At 42.6% G+C, this 15,068-nt stretch overlaps 1 protein-coding gene across 1 annotated transcript; it reads left to right on the forward strand.

Annotated features, from left to right (window-relative positions):
* The first annotated feature begins 8,301 nt into the window (after nucleotides 1-8,301).
* Nucleotides 8,302-14,830, forward strand: barhl1b (BarH-like homeobox 1b). The gene is made up of 3 exons (XM_084384112.1): nucleotides 8,302-9,048; nucleotides 11,631-11,853; nucleotides 13,091-14,830. Exons 1-3 carry the CDS (start codon nucleotides 8,598-8,600, stop codon nucleotides 13,389-13,391), a joined length of 975 nt encoding a protein of 324 aa, XP_084240238.1. The 5' UTR covers nucleotides 8,302-8,597; the 3' UTR covers nucleotides 13,392-14,830.
* The last annotated feature ends 238 nt before the right edge of the window (nucleotides 14,831-15,068 follow it).

Consider the following 15,068-nt stretch of genomic DNA (forward strand, 5'->3'; position numbering starts at 1 on the left):
AAGCTACGAGTGACTAGCCAGCAGCCAAGAAGATACAAAATGTAACTGGATTTAAAGAGAGGTGCATTTTTCTTCCTTTGGATGAGGGAAACCTGCTCTGCTGCAAGCTAACGCATCTCTCTGTTCGCTGAACTGAGAATCAGCCTCCAGACATCCATCAAACTCCAGGTGAGATAGCAAACACATCGATCCCCCAATAAAACTTTACTGAGATCAGTAACTGTAATGTTATTACTGAACTTCACTGGGAAACTTCACTTTTAGTAGACAGTTTGGTCGTTGTTCTGACAGATGAAAGAGTCATAATTCACAAGGATCTGTGTTACTGAAACGTTAATGTACAGTATCTTATTCTAAAGTATGTGAACAACTTGGATGCATTGACTAATTGGTGATTAGTTGAAGCCCTACTACTAATTAAATTCCTGATGGCTCTAATAGTCTGCCTGGTTTAGGCCTGAGGGGTCAAAGGTCAGCTAAAGTAGTGTTGGCCCTAGTTTGAAGGAGCTGGCATTCCTCATGAGGGAGACGGTTATGATGGATGGTTGTAGGTCCTCGTCCTCCGCCTGCTCACACCCCTCTCCATTGGCTCCTCACTCACCTCTCCGCCTCTTGGCACCATCCCTCCATCCCCTCTTATCCTCTGACCAGATGTGTTCGTTGAACTCTGTCAAGAATAATAAAACGCTGGCTGCAAGGGGCGCACACGCCGGGCCGACAGCGCAGGACAGGAGGCTAGCTGCATATTCAGATGCATGAGTGGACCTGCAATTATGAAATACACACACATTAGTCAGGAGAGCCAACTGAGGTTCCCTAATTATTAGAAAGATTCATTCATTAGTTATGGTCTTTGTGATGGTGTTTAGAGGCCATGCTGAACATATTTAAAAATCATTTGAATTACAATATACTGAAAGTGTTCCACTATCAGTCTGAGTTTCATCTGGCACATGGAAATTGTGATGTCAAGATGCAGCTTCACTGTCATTACGGAAATGCCATGTGAAATTTCCCCTTTTGACATGTGAAAAACACAGTTTCACATGTGAATTGAATATTTTCACATGGAATTAGCTTTTATTTACATTTATTTACATTTTATTTACACATAAAACATGAAAAGAAAACAATGGGACATGTGAAGATGACGTTTTAACACATGATTAAATAAAATTTTCCACATGTGAAATATACTGTACATTTGTACATGTGTATTACAAACATAATCATATGATTGTCTATTTTCACATGTGGATTACATGTGTAATCATATGTGAATAGCATGTGCGCCAAAATTTTAAAATGTGACAATTAAAATGATGTCACATGTGAACTGCACATTTTCTTAAGTGATTGGCTGTTTTCATATATGAATGTTATCACATATGAAATAAAAATGTCTTCATAACAAATTTACATTTTCACTTGTAAATTACATTCATTCATGTGGATTAACATTTCCACATCTGGAAACTACTAGTGAAATAGTGAAAAGAGGTTGATATAGTCATCGACCTTGTCAAACGGCTGATGGTGCTTTGTAGAGAACATGAAATAACCAGGATCACTGCTCTTCAAACCAATCAAACTGCTATTATTAGTTCTTACACAAAACATGACCCCTTAAAGACAGTAGTTTTATTAATGAATGATGGTATTTCAGAGTCACATGTCATTTCGCTAACACTTCAATCCAGACACACTGTTATATAATGATATATAAATGTAAATGTTTACTCAGGTAGGCAGCCCCATGGGAATCCAATTGTAGGGAGTTAACGAGCTGCACATCTCCACTGAAAACTATCAGGTAAGACTGGGGTCGCGTTCAGTTAACCAGTGATATTCAGGATATCCACTTCCAAAGTACAAGTCCAACAAAACATTTTTTTTTTTAAATAATCGTAAATCTTCTCTCTCCTTATTTTTCATTGAGTAAAGAGCAATGTACAAAAACATCCAGGTAGTCATTTTGCTAAATAACTTCCATAAGTTTTTGGACACTCAAACGTTACACCCTCACAGAATGTGATTATTGAACACTTTGAAATCAAATCATCTCCAAAATCATGGGTATTGACCTGCTGCTAACACAGTCTTCACTCTTCTGGGAAGACTTTCCAGGGAACCTGGACGCAGGGATTTGCTCCCATTCGGCCACAAGAGCATTAGTATGGTCTAACTCTGTTGTTGGGTGATGAGGCCTGATTCACAGTCGACGTTCCAGTTCATTCTGAAGGTGTTGGGTGGTGATGAAGGCCAGGACTCTGTGCAGGCCTTCAACACCAAACTGGGGAAACTATTTCTTTATATGCATCTGGCTTTGTTCTCAACATTGTCATATTGAAACAAGAAAGGGTTCTTTTGCCACAAAGTTAGAAGCACACTAATGTAAAAAAAAAAAAAAACATTGTATACTGTAGCATGAAATGTGACTCCACCAATGTTCCACATTTAAATGTGTTTATAGGTCTTGGGGAGTACTACTGCATAATATGTGTCAAAGTAGTATAAAGCCTTTTGTGGCTCCAGATAATCTGATACATTTCCTCCAGTGATGTCACCAAGTGGCTAAATTGCACTGTGGGTAATGTAGGCAGCAGGTTTTGAAATAGTAGAAGAATGTGTTGAATAAAAAGGATGATATCTCTGGTTCTGCTGTATCGATTTTGATCATTTGTTTTCAAACTGTCCAACAGTGTCAGACCAGATGACTGTTTGTCATGAAATGCCTACATTACCCACAATGCAACTAAGGGACTGAGTGACATCACTGGAGGCAAATTATCAGATTACATGCAGCTTCCTCTGGAGCCACAAAATACTTTATACTATCTTTTTTCACATATGCAGTAGTACTCTCCAAGACCTGTAACTACACTTTAGTGTGTAAAGTTTGCGAAGTTACCCTTTAAGATTTACATCATAATGAATTCTCCCAAAAACTTTTGGTTGATGGTTTTCTAATAAAGACTTCTGATCTGACTTCCAGGTATAGATGCTCTTACAAATGGCAGAAACAAGTTTCTGGCCGGTTCAAATCAACAAAGAGAGAGGCTACAGACAGGAGATATCAACGTCACTGCTGGATTCAGATTCAATAAACTAACTCCAGAATCTAAACCTGGGTTTTGTCTTTATTTTTGCTCTACGCTCCATTTACTGTTTTCATATCCGTCAACTCTCAGCAAGTCTTTAACAAGCGCAATGGATGGACACATACACCGCACGGTCGCCTCGCTGTGACATTTGCACTCGTGGAGAGAAAAGTTTATGATTCTCCGTCTCCCCTGGTCGGGCGACTTTTCCGTCGACGGAAGTGCGAGAGAAATGTCAAACATTGCTCATTCTGTTTTGAAAGGCTGGCATCTGCGGCAGGAGCCCAACTCTGCTGATGGAGGATGAAGAAAAAGGGGAAAGATGAAGAGGAGGGAGAAACCGTTTCTCGCTCTGATGCGGCTGCTCAGGAAGCCCTCCTGGGACGGCATCAAAACCCGCCTCTCCTGAAACCCCTCTCACCGCGGGCGACCGGTGACCGCTCGCCCCCGGAGGACGAGGAGCGATGGCAGAGATGGAGGCAGGGCGAGAACATTGATGGCTGGAGTGATGATTTCCTTCACACGCGCAGACACAAATGCCCCCACTCATCCTCACACCTCCTTCCACCTCACCGTGGCCCTGGCCCTGCAGGCAACACACACACACACTCACTCACACACACACACACTTTCTACCTCTCACACACACACCATGGTTAGGCCTCCAATTAAATCAAAAGTGGTTTGTTTTTATTGGTCTTTTGCGCTGACAAGTGGGCTATCATTCTGACGGCTCTACCTGTCAGTGAGCAGCTGAAAACCCTCCGTTGACAATGCCCAATGCTTCCAATTAGGGGAGAATCAGACTCCTGGCGCGCTAGCCATCTTTCCACCCTCCCCCCCAGGCCCACCTTCCCTCCCTCTTTTCCTCTGCACTCGCTCCACGATCCTCCACAATTCCCCCTCTTTCCCTCTTGCTCTCCTCCGTAATATCTCCTCCCTCCTCCTCCTCCTTCTTCCTCTCTTCCTCCTCCTTTCCTCTTTCTCTCCAGGAGAAGGGGGTCTGTCTCCGCTGCAAATTACCGACACAAAACGAAGGTGGTGGCGGCGCTGGCGCTGGGAGCTGCCGGTCCAGGGCCCTGTCAGCATTAATGAGACGATGAAGGTTTATTTCGCCCGCATGCATGTGCTAAATTCTTTCTTGTGTGACAGCTGACTGGGAAATGTGAGTGTTAACCTTATAAAAGATTCAGCGGGTTCTCATTATTTTCTGTCAACTCCAGTACCTGATGGCGTTAAGGTGCATCATTTGCATCCCTGACTGGTCCAGGGTGCAGCACCAGCTCCAGAGCAAGAGCCTTTTCCTTTTTTTTTTTTTTTTTTAATGCTGTTTGTTTGTTGAGAGGAGTCATCTTTTTACATACATACCCCTCGAAAGACACGCTTTTTACTCCGTGTTCCAAAACGACAGAGATGCCAAAGTTTATTCAAAGGCGACACGTATTTTTACAAAACATACCTAGATATATATTTAATACACCTGCTCAATTGAGCAAGTAAATAAAATGTTTTCTGTTTTTTTTCCCCCCAACACACAACAAAAACCCAGGGAGCTGAGGAGGCCCAGCAGGCATTATTAGCAGTAAAGGACTGGATTCCAATAATGCAAAGGAAAGAAATAACAACACAATAAAGCACATGTCCACAGGTTGATTATCAACACTGACAGGGACTATTATGGTGCCACATCATCTAGTTTTACACTTTACATTTTCTTGATATTTTACTGATTATTCAAAGACTAACAGCCTGATCAGAATAAAAATATTTTTTTAATAAATCCATGGAGTTAAATTAAACTGTGCAGCTGTCAGCCCAGCCAGAGGAAAAACAGTCCACACTTCACTGAAATGGCCCAAGGGTGCCAACTTTATTTTGAAAAAAGAAAAAAAGAAAAATGTGAGTGGAAGATGTGGGGCTGTTTAATATGGATCAATAATAAAGTATGATTTAACTCCATCTGATAAAAAAAAACAGATGGAGAGAGAAGTGAAGAGACAGACAGCAATTCACCACTCACTGACCATTTCCTCCCTGGAAACATTCCTGTTTCCTCTCTTTAACATGGATCAATAACACCCTCCCACAACATCACTGTGTGTGTGTGTGTGTGTGTGTGTGTGTGTGTGTGTGTGTGTGTGTGGGAGAAAGAGAGAGAGAGTGTGTGTGTATATTTCATCACTGGGGTAACAGTTGCACTGGCCCTCAAATTCAGACCACTTCCTGGAAAAAAAGAAGGAAAAAAAATTGAGCTTCGCTTGACCAGAGGGACACTTGTCCAAAATCAGCAGCAGCATGAGCCAAATCATTACACTACACTACAGTAAACACACACACACACACACACACACACACACACACACACACACACACACACAGCTACAGTCTAGTTGCACTGCCTTTTGCCAAAAAATGTATTTCAGATTTTAAAGGATTTATACATTTCATCATGAAGCCTGCATTATTAAAGCTTATTATAGCTGCACTAAAACCTCTTTATTTAAATAATCATGTTCACTTATTATAGATTAGACTTAAAAGTATTATTTAATTCATATTTTGACAACTCAGCTAAACATTTAAGGCGTTAAAAAGGCAAAACTGTTTTTCCAGTGAGGATTTGCTGTTTTTCTCTGTTGTATTAAATTTTAAACTGGATACATTTAAATATTTGGATTTTGGACTATTAGTTTAGCAAAAAAAACAACAACCTTAGGCTAATTTTTCTTTACTTTTTTCTTTTATTTGCTAACAATTTGTTATCGAAAAAAGATTGACAGAGACATTATGAATGAAAATGATCTGTAGGTGCTGTTCTGGTCTGTATAATGTAAAATGGTCACTTTTTTCTCTAAAGAAAGCTGCGGCTGCATTATGTTTCTTTGGAAATGCTTCACAATTAGAAATGATTCCATTTTATTTTTTCAGCGACCCACTGGTTGTTCTATCAGATGTAAACCCATTTCATTTCACACATTTTCGACATGAATAAATGTGGTTAAAATAAAACCCTAAACTCAAAGCAGTTTGGGTTACACCCAGTTAAAATGAAAATCAAACAAATGAGCACTTTTAAGAAACAAATCAAAATAATTAAAGCTTCTCTATGACTTTCACAGGCCATACCATGACCACAAAGAGGAAGAAGTCAGTTTAATCACCTTATGATTTATTTACTCCAAAATTACTGGAGCCAGTGGACATGCGGCGCAGTGAGGATAAAGAGGAGAGGACAAAAAAAACTGTGAGAGGAAGCATCAAACCACTGCTCCTTTTCATGCACCAGCAGAGGAGAAAGAAACAGCTAAGTCAGGGTGGGTGTGTGTTGCCTTATATCTGTGTTGTCCCCGCCTCGTATGTGACAGCTTGCAGCCGTGATGGGACCCCATGGGAGCGGGGAGCGGATTCACTAACCTGCCGGTGTCTGAGACCGACGCGCGCCTCCAATCTGGTGGTCACATGGGGTGGAGGAGGAGGGGGGAGGAGGGTGAGACGTGGGGGTGTCGATGATGATGAGAAGGGGGTTAGTTAGATTATTAGGGGCTGTCGGGGCAAACTGTTGTGCGGGGTTGGAGCTGAAAGTGCGGCACAATGGTATTTCACGCATGTTAAGGTGAAAAGTGCGCACAATGGCGCCTCACGCGCCTTGAAGTTTTGCGTCACGCTGCTCGGACTATTGTCTACAATTACCAGAGACTGTCAGAGTTATTATCCTCTTAATGACGCCTCCTTCAAGATATTGTTCGTGCTTTAAAAAACAAAACATTTATTATAGTTTGTTGTGTTTTTCAGCCTGAAAGGGTCTTATTTGAAAGAATACAAAAAATAAAAGGTGGCTATAGTGAACGTGCACAGACTGTTCTGGGATTTTAAAGTTGAGATTTAAGACTGAAGGTAAAATGTTGACTGCTTCAAAATAAAATCCCAGAGTTTCACAGTGATTATATTTAGAAATAAGAGCGCAAATGGAGCTAAATAAAATTGTTTTAACAATATAATAATAATAATAGCAATGAAATTATTATTATTAATAATAGAAATAATAATGATAATAATAGTACATTTATAGTTTTAGCAGATTTTCAATGGAGTTTGCGGTGTCGAAACATGTGAAACTAAACAATACTAAATCTGACCGTTTGAAAAATAGAAAATAAAAACGGAAACGATGAAAATAAAAAAAGTCAAATGTTAAAAATGTGCGGGGGGAGTGAGAGGAGCGGTGGAGGTGGAAACGGATCCAGCGACAGACAGACAGACAGGGAGTCGAGAAGAAAAACACGGCGCCGCTCCACATAATAACCCCATTATAAGCCTCATCAATGATGTAATGAAAGCAAACAGTGTGAAAATTGCCTGTAAACAGTTGGATCTGAGTCTCCTGATGAATTCAGTGTCTCTTTTATCAAAGTGAGGATGAGCCAGGGAGGAGAGGGAGACGCGGGGAGGGAGGGAGGGAGGGAGGGAGGGAGGAGAGTGAGTGGGCGTGTAGGGAGGTCCACTTCCAGCTCCCCTCAGCCAATGAAGGCTTGTCACAGGGGACTCACGTGGACGAGGCGCTCTTAAAACCTAGCTCCTGACTTTTCCTCAAGTTCAATTTTTTGGGATTCCCTCCCACCCCCATCGCATCTCGTCCTTTTACTTGCCAGTTGTGACTATTTAACCCAGTTTACCTCTCCTTTTCTCGCTCCTGCGCCGCGCATCGCTTCGTCCCGCGTCTTCCGCTTCTTCCTCTCCTCGCCGCTCTGTTCCTGCTGCAGCTCTCGGACTCCCCCCCCTCTCTCTCTCTCTCTCTCCCTCTCACTCTCTCTGCCTCCTGTTTTCTTTAAAGGTTTTGTTGTTCCGCTCACAAGAATGCGAACAGTGTTCATGTGTCGTCTGTGTGGCCACACGACGAGCTGCCCTCGACGGTTTCCTCCGGTCCTGCTTCAGGTCTGAACCTGTCCATGGTGCTGAAAACGCGCTTTAGCCGAAGACACCGCTCCTGCTGCTGCTGCTGCTGCTGCTGCTGCTGATCTCACATTTCCAGAAATAGTCGATTGTTTCTGCGTCTTTTCGGGTTGTGTAGGTGAGATCATTTCAGCAATAACTCTTTCGTCTTCCCGTCGAGGCTTGTGAACTCAAAGCTGAAGGAGTTGGTCCTGAAGGAAGCGACTGTGACTCTCCCAGCGGCTGCATCGATTTCAGGAGGACTCATCTCTCTAGACTTGACACAAAAAAAAAAAAAAAGACAAGAACATCGGATGAATGGACGTTTTCTGTAACGCAACTTAGCCTGGAGATATTTTGTCTTTAAAGAACCAGGTGGGGAGCTGGAAATAGCGGATGAATAATCTTCATTTGTAGCGTATCCAAAAACATTCTCCTTGGTGCGGGGAGGGGGGCTCTTTCTCTTCTGCTGGACCAACTGAGACTTTCACATCCCCCTCTTCCCTCCCTCAAATAAAACTTGTCCTGAATACCAAATGGTAGTTTGAGGAGGCCTCGATCAAGACAATGGAGGCGTCCGCCAACGGGTCCAGTTTCGGCATCGACTCGCTGCTGTCCCACAGGCCTGGAAGTCCGGTGTCCAAAGGGGACAGCCTGGTGGGGGAGTGCCGCTCTCCTCTGGAGTTCAGCCCGAGATCAGACGTGGAGAGCGGCTGCTCGTCGCCTCCGTCGCCGAGGAGGGAGTGCGTGGAGGAGGTGGCCCAGAGGCAAGGTCACGGCGTCGGCCTGCCGCCGCACCTCCAGCACGCTCAGATATCTGCGGGGTCGCAGCAGAGGACCGTGACCTCGTCCTTCCTCATCAGAGATATTCTCGCGGACTGTAAGCCTCTGGCAGCGTGCGCGCCCTACTCCAGCAATGGACAGCCGACTCAGGAGGCGGGGAGGCTCGTCTCCAAGATAGCGGACGACTTTATGGAGAAAATCCACAGCAACTCGTCGTCAGACAGTGAATATAAAGGTAAGGACGGGGCGCTGCGCAGTGGAGGGCTGCTGTGCTTTGGACAGATTGGAGGGGACACTGATTTGGCCTTCTGCTCTGACAGACCTGCTCCTGTAGAAAAATACTACTTTTTAAAAACATTTATTTTAGTTCAATCTAAAGTAGCTCGCTGATCCGCTGAGGTCACTTTTTTCTACAAGTCTAAATTCTTGTGTGTTGTTCGGCTGCAGCTTGTCTGGTCTCAGTGCTTCGGTTTCTGCCTCAATAACTGATAATTTGGATAATAATTCAAAAATAAATTCAAAATATAAATATGAAAGGTTCGTAGAGAGGGTTTGGCACAACATTTGTGGTGCAATCTGGAAAAATAGCAGCGCGTGAAGTTTAAACAACAACAATTAATTTAATTTAACATCTGTAAAAGCCGAACTGCTACATTAAAATATTATTTAAAAATTTTGTTGCAGTAAAATATTTTAAAAACCTTGATCAAATATAAACATTTAAAATAGGTCATTTTCTTTTGGAGTTTTGGGCCTTGGTAGATTATTTTCTAATAATAATAATAATAATAATAATAATAATAATAATATGTAGCTTTACTGTATAAAAATAATTCTCAATAACTCGACATTTTTTATTAATTTTGGGCAAATAAATAAAAACTGTAACATCCAGTGATCTCCATCAATAACCTGCCATCAGTATCAGGCCACCGGATCCATCAATAAGGACAAATCGACCCGATCCTCCGCTGATGGTAACATGAGCTTCGCCCCTGTGCACGGTGACGAGCTCACAGTTCATTTTCATTAAAGTTTCTACATTTCATAAACAAAAAACAGCAAACGGCCTCCCGCGTGCACGCGCGGCGCGTTTAGCAAAATATCCCAGAAAGCATCTGTTGATGTGAGCGAGGCAGGAGCGCGAGAGATGACAGGGTCGCCTCCAGATAAATGCCATCAAGGGCCTCTCTGTTTCCAATCATGTCAGCCATAACACACATGTCACCTCCATTGACAGTTTAATGAGGCAGAGCGTGGAGGGACGCGACCGCTGCAGGCCAGGGAAACATACAGAGGACATGTGATGCACCTGGAAAATTATTATTATTAGAGTATTATTGTTATTATCATTATTATAAATAATTTATATTATTATTATTATTATTTTCTTTATTCTGTTGAATGCTTTTCTCCCAGATTCACTTGTCTTGTAAACTTATTGATAAGGCGGCGCGTCATCAAGTCGCTCAACAATTTCCGTGCGCGCGTGCGTGTGCGTGCGCCAGTGTGGATGGAGATGCTCATCGACGCGCTGATTGATTGCAGGAGCCGCGGGGCCCACAGAGCGCCTGTACGGTGGCTTTGATTTCCTTCAATCCGCCTCCTATAATATTTGAGGGATTTGATGCAATTTGTCCCCGGCGCTAATCAGATTTGTAACCGCGCGAGGCCGCCCGGCTCTTGATTTCCACTCATTTCCACGGTCCTGTGAAGTTTCTCCGGTCGCGGTTGAAAGGCTCGTCCTTCCCTTGTGGCTCAATTAGGCGGATTATTGTGCTTCTTGAGACGACTCAACTATTCAACTACCAAAGATCTCTCGCCTCGCGAGCTCTCCCCCCCTCCTCCCCTCCTCTCTTCTCCCCTTCCCTGTGTGTTTTCACAGAATCGACTATAAGGAGTGTATATCAATGCTCGCCCTGACATGACACCACGCAGACAGAGAACAAAGACTGCAGCTCCACTGACGGCACAGATATCAGATTGGAAGTGCGAATATTGGAAGAGCTTTTCATAACAATTTAAGACCAAATCAAATAGCTGCACATCGCCTATAGGCACCGTTCCACCGCCGGGCTGTGCGCTGAGCGCTGCAGAGCGCCACTCTGCTCCGCTGCAGATTAATAGTTATAAAACACCAACACGCTGATAAAAATCACACGTTTTTAAACATTTTAACAATAATTGCTCGCAGCGTTTTTGTCACTTTGTTTAAATTCGCATCGAGCAAACAGCAGCGCTGTGTTTGATTCAGCTGCTGCAGAAAGCAGTGATTTAAAATAACACAAAGTACAATTTCAGCTTTTATTTCCCACATTTCTCTTCGCGAAAACGTAAAAGACGAAGCGTTGAATTGAGCTGACAACAGCTGAAGCGCTTTATTGTCACAAAGTTTGGCTTCTTCACGTCTTTTGCGAGAAGGGAGCATTTTCTTCTTTTTGTTGTTGTTAACCTCTGATTATGATCATATTAAATCCAGTTAATCAACCGAACAGCCAGCTGAGTCTAATATATCTGACACACTGCAGCTCAGAGTGTTTTCACATTTCTAAACACAGAAATGTAACGTTATAAGAATTCAGTTATACTTCTATTTTGAGTTTTCTCCTGAATCAGATCATTGAATAAATGACATAATGAAAATGGACTAGTTTTAATGTATGTTCTGTGTTGCAGCTGCATGTTCTCCGCTGCTGCTCAGGTTTAATTACGCACCGTGTTCCGAGGCTGCCCGTCCACACACAGATGGATGTAGTTGCTTATAACATGAGGCCTCGGCTCTGTTTTCACCTGCCTTTTGTTGTTTGTGTCCGCCAGTGAAAGAGGAGGGGGACAGGGAGATCTCCAGCAGCAGAGACAGCCCTCAGGTCCGGCTGAAGAAGCCCAGGAAGGCCCGGACGGCCTTCACGGACCACCAGCTGGCCCAGCTGGAGCGCAGCTTCGAGCGGCAGAAGTACCTGAGCGTCCAGGACCGCATGGAGCTGGCGGCCTCCCTCAACCTCACCGACACACAGGTCAAGACCTGGTACCAGAACCGGAGGTAGGGACACACACCGGAGGAGGGAGGGAGGGAAGGTTATCTGGTGTGGCTCGCTCGTGACTAAATGGACACAGGGACGCCATGTTCTCCTTTCAGCACCCCAGAGGTGACACGAGTTCACCAGTATTTTAATTATTGATTCATTCGGCGATTATGTTCTAGAATTATTGATTAATGGTTTGGTCCATAACATGTCAGGAATTTAAAGAGTCTTAAAATGTGGTCAAGAACTTTCCAACACCCGAGGAACCCGGATGAAAATGATCATGAAGTGTCGTGAAAGTGGAGCCACAGACATGTTTAACTTTTAACAACTGATTATAAAAACTGTCTTTAAATCCTTAACTTTTACTTTACAGTGATTCAGTAAATAAAGCAGGATTGACAGCTGATTAATTGATCCGACACATTTTAGGATCTATCAGAAACACGTCATCACGTCGTCATTGGTTCATTTCTATTTTATTTTGGAAGGTTTTTGTTTTTTATTTCGGTTTTTGCTCCTTATATAGAAACTAAAATACTACCAGATTAAATCCTCAACATATCTGATGTGAGACATGTCAGCCTGACTTTATTTATTCAGGGTTCCATCATCTTCATGCAGCATGATTACTTTCTGCATCCGACTCAAGCCGCACACAGTGACCCTGCAAATAGTTTGAAAACCGAGGCGTCAACTTCCTGTAAATAAATAAACTCCATGCAGCTGCAGGAAGAGACTCCGTCCTCTTCTGTGTAGAAACACCTTTCTGTAGTTCTCGCTTGAATTAACTTTAGCATTTATTTGTCTGCAGTTTTGACTCGCAGGCAGCTAAATGACATAAATAAATATAAAAACAACACTTTGGCCGATGAATAATGCATCGTTGCATGTGTGCATATCAATAATTCAAACAAACCACTATATCTACTCAATTATCTTTATTATGAATTATTCACCTGCATGGAGTGCAGACTGGCGATCTAACAGACGTCCTTGGGTGTGAATACAAGTGGCAGGATGGAGATTTTGGTGATTTAAAAAAAAAAAAAAACAGATGTATTTCTGACTTCTAATTGGACCCCAGGTAAACAGATGGGAGATGTTTTGGTGTGTCAGACTCAAACACTCACTAATATTACATGCAATACTACTATATATATATATATATATATATATATATATATATATATATATATATATATATATGTATAGACACACACACATGCTAAAGGCGTCTTTTCTCTCCTCCAGGACAAAGTGGAAGAGGCAGACGGCGGTGGGATTGGAGCTGCTGGCGGAGGCTGGAAACTACTCCGCCTTGCAGAGGATGTTCCCGTCCCCGTACTTCTACCCGCAGAGCCTGGTGTCCAATCTGGACCCCGGTGCGGCCCTCTATCTGTACAGAGGGCCCTCTGCGCCCCCGCCGGCCCTGCAGAGACCGCTGGTCCCGCGGATCCTGCTGCACGGCCTGCAGGGAGGCAGCGAGCCCCCTCCGCCGCCTCCTCTGCCCCCCATGTCCGGCGTGCTTTCCCGGCCGGCTCAGCAGCGGTGAGCCGGCCCCTGCAGGGATGGGGTTTATTTTGTACGCTGACCCTGGCAGCTCTGGACTCATTAGAGGAAATGAAACAAAGACAGAAAAAGATAAAAAAAAACTGTTCAAGGCCTTTAAGCTGCGAAATGACTGATTTAGGCTGAACTCTGTGGACGGAGCTTTGTGACTGAAACTCAGACTGTCTGAAGGATGGTTCTCAGTTTTTTTGGGACATGAGCTTTATTTATAATTTATTTATTTTTCAATAGGAGTCAAAGCATCTAAGTTATGTATTTATTTGATCCAATGTTTCAGTATTTTTTAGTGTTTTTCCCAACGAAGGACAATTGTTGGTGGCACTTTGACCTACAGTTCAATGTCAATGACACCCCCTATTGGCATTATTATTATTATTATTATTATTATTATTATTATTATTATTATGTGGACGTTCATGGGTGGTGGCACAGGAACGAACCATGTCATTTGAATATAATGTAGTAAAAGGATCCAAAGGAACAATTACATTTTCTTTCTTTCTAAATCTGTATTTGATTTTTGTTTCTTTCCACGTGAACGAGCAGATGATCAGCAGTCATAAACCTGTAAATAAGAATATTTTGCATTTTATTCGAAAGAGACTGATTTTAAAAAGAAACTTTTTTTTGTTTTTTGGGTTGTTGGTTTGTTTGATCTATTATGAGTGAGTCTTTTCAGACCACGGTGATCCAGTTTAACATAATAGGCTAGATTAGCCATCAGAAACTATAACAGGCGAATAGAACGAGGATGAAAAAAAAAGAGACATGTTTGTCTGAGAGCTGGATGGATGGACTTCCTGCCTGGACCCACATGTAGGCACAACCTCGAGAGCTACGGAAAGAAATAAATCTATATAAAGTCTTTTTCTTGTTCTTAGTTGAAGTTTTAGCGGAGTAAAAATGTCAAGTAATTTATTAAAAAAAGCCTTTTTATCCCCACAGAGGGGGAGATGGGGGACGCACTCACCTCGAATGTTTTTTTTATTTTTCCGACAGACAAACGATCGGACTCGGGTCCACGTGCAGGTGTGACAGCCTGTTGATTTGCTCTTAGATGTATTTGAACAGACGTTGTGCATTACTTATGTTATTTCATATGAAGCCGTGATAAACCCTTAATTGTTATACTCTCCTTTTTGGTGAAAATGTATATTGCAGATATCAAACTTGTGGAGTGGTTCTCGTATATTTCCTGGATCGTTTTTATTTTATTTTGTTTTTAATTTATTTTTTAATTTGGAATCTTTTTTTTTAATTTTCCGTTCCTCTAGCTTCCCCTCAAAACTCTTCTCCCCCATTTCGTGAAGTTCATTTTTTTTTTGTGAAGTTCACAGCGAAAACGTTGGACAGAAAAACGGGGGGATTTGATGTAAAAGAGAATTACTTTTATAAATGTGGAAATAAAAGTCTTTCATTTAATCACGTGGCTGCTTGTATGTGTGACACGGAGGAAGCAAAATGCCACGCGGCTGTCAGGAGGGATCAACACGTGGAATTATGGGCTTTTCTTTTGAAAGGATTGCGATAGGTGGACGAAATAACTGCAACACCTGGGAGTCTAACGCAACCGGTAAATCTGACACATGTGATTGTGTCGTTTTTGTCGAGAAGCTTTGAATCCTTTTATTAGTGTGTCTGAGGTGTTCCTGTTATTTTG

This window comes from Pagrus pagrus (genome assembly GCF_965226575.1).
Source record: "Pagrus pagrus genome assembly, chromosome: 19".
In the NCBI taxonomy this organism is placed as follows: Eukaryota; Metazoa; Chordata; class Actinopteri; order Spariformes; family Sparidae; genus Pagrus; species Pagrus pagrus.

What these genes read in the sequence shown, in the direction of transcription:
- barhl1b (XM_084384112.1), top strand. Translation starts at nt 8,598, where the DNA reads ATGGAGGCGTCCGCCAACGGGTCCAGTTTCGGCATCGACTCGCTGCTG. An exon ending in GTCAGACAGTGAATATAAAG is followed by an intron (nt 9,049 to 11,630) that starts GTAAGGACGGGG and finishes TGTGTCCGCCAG; the next exon opens with TGAAAGAGGAGGGGGACAGG. An exon ending in ACCTGGTACCAGAACCGGAG is followed by an intron (nt 11,854 to 13,090) that starts GTAGGGACACAC and finishes TCTCTCCTCCAG; the next exon opens with GACAAAGTGGAAGAGGCAGA.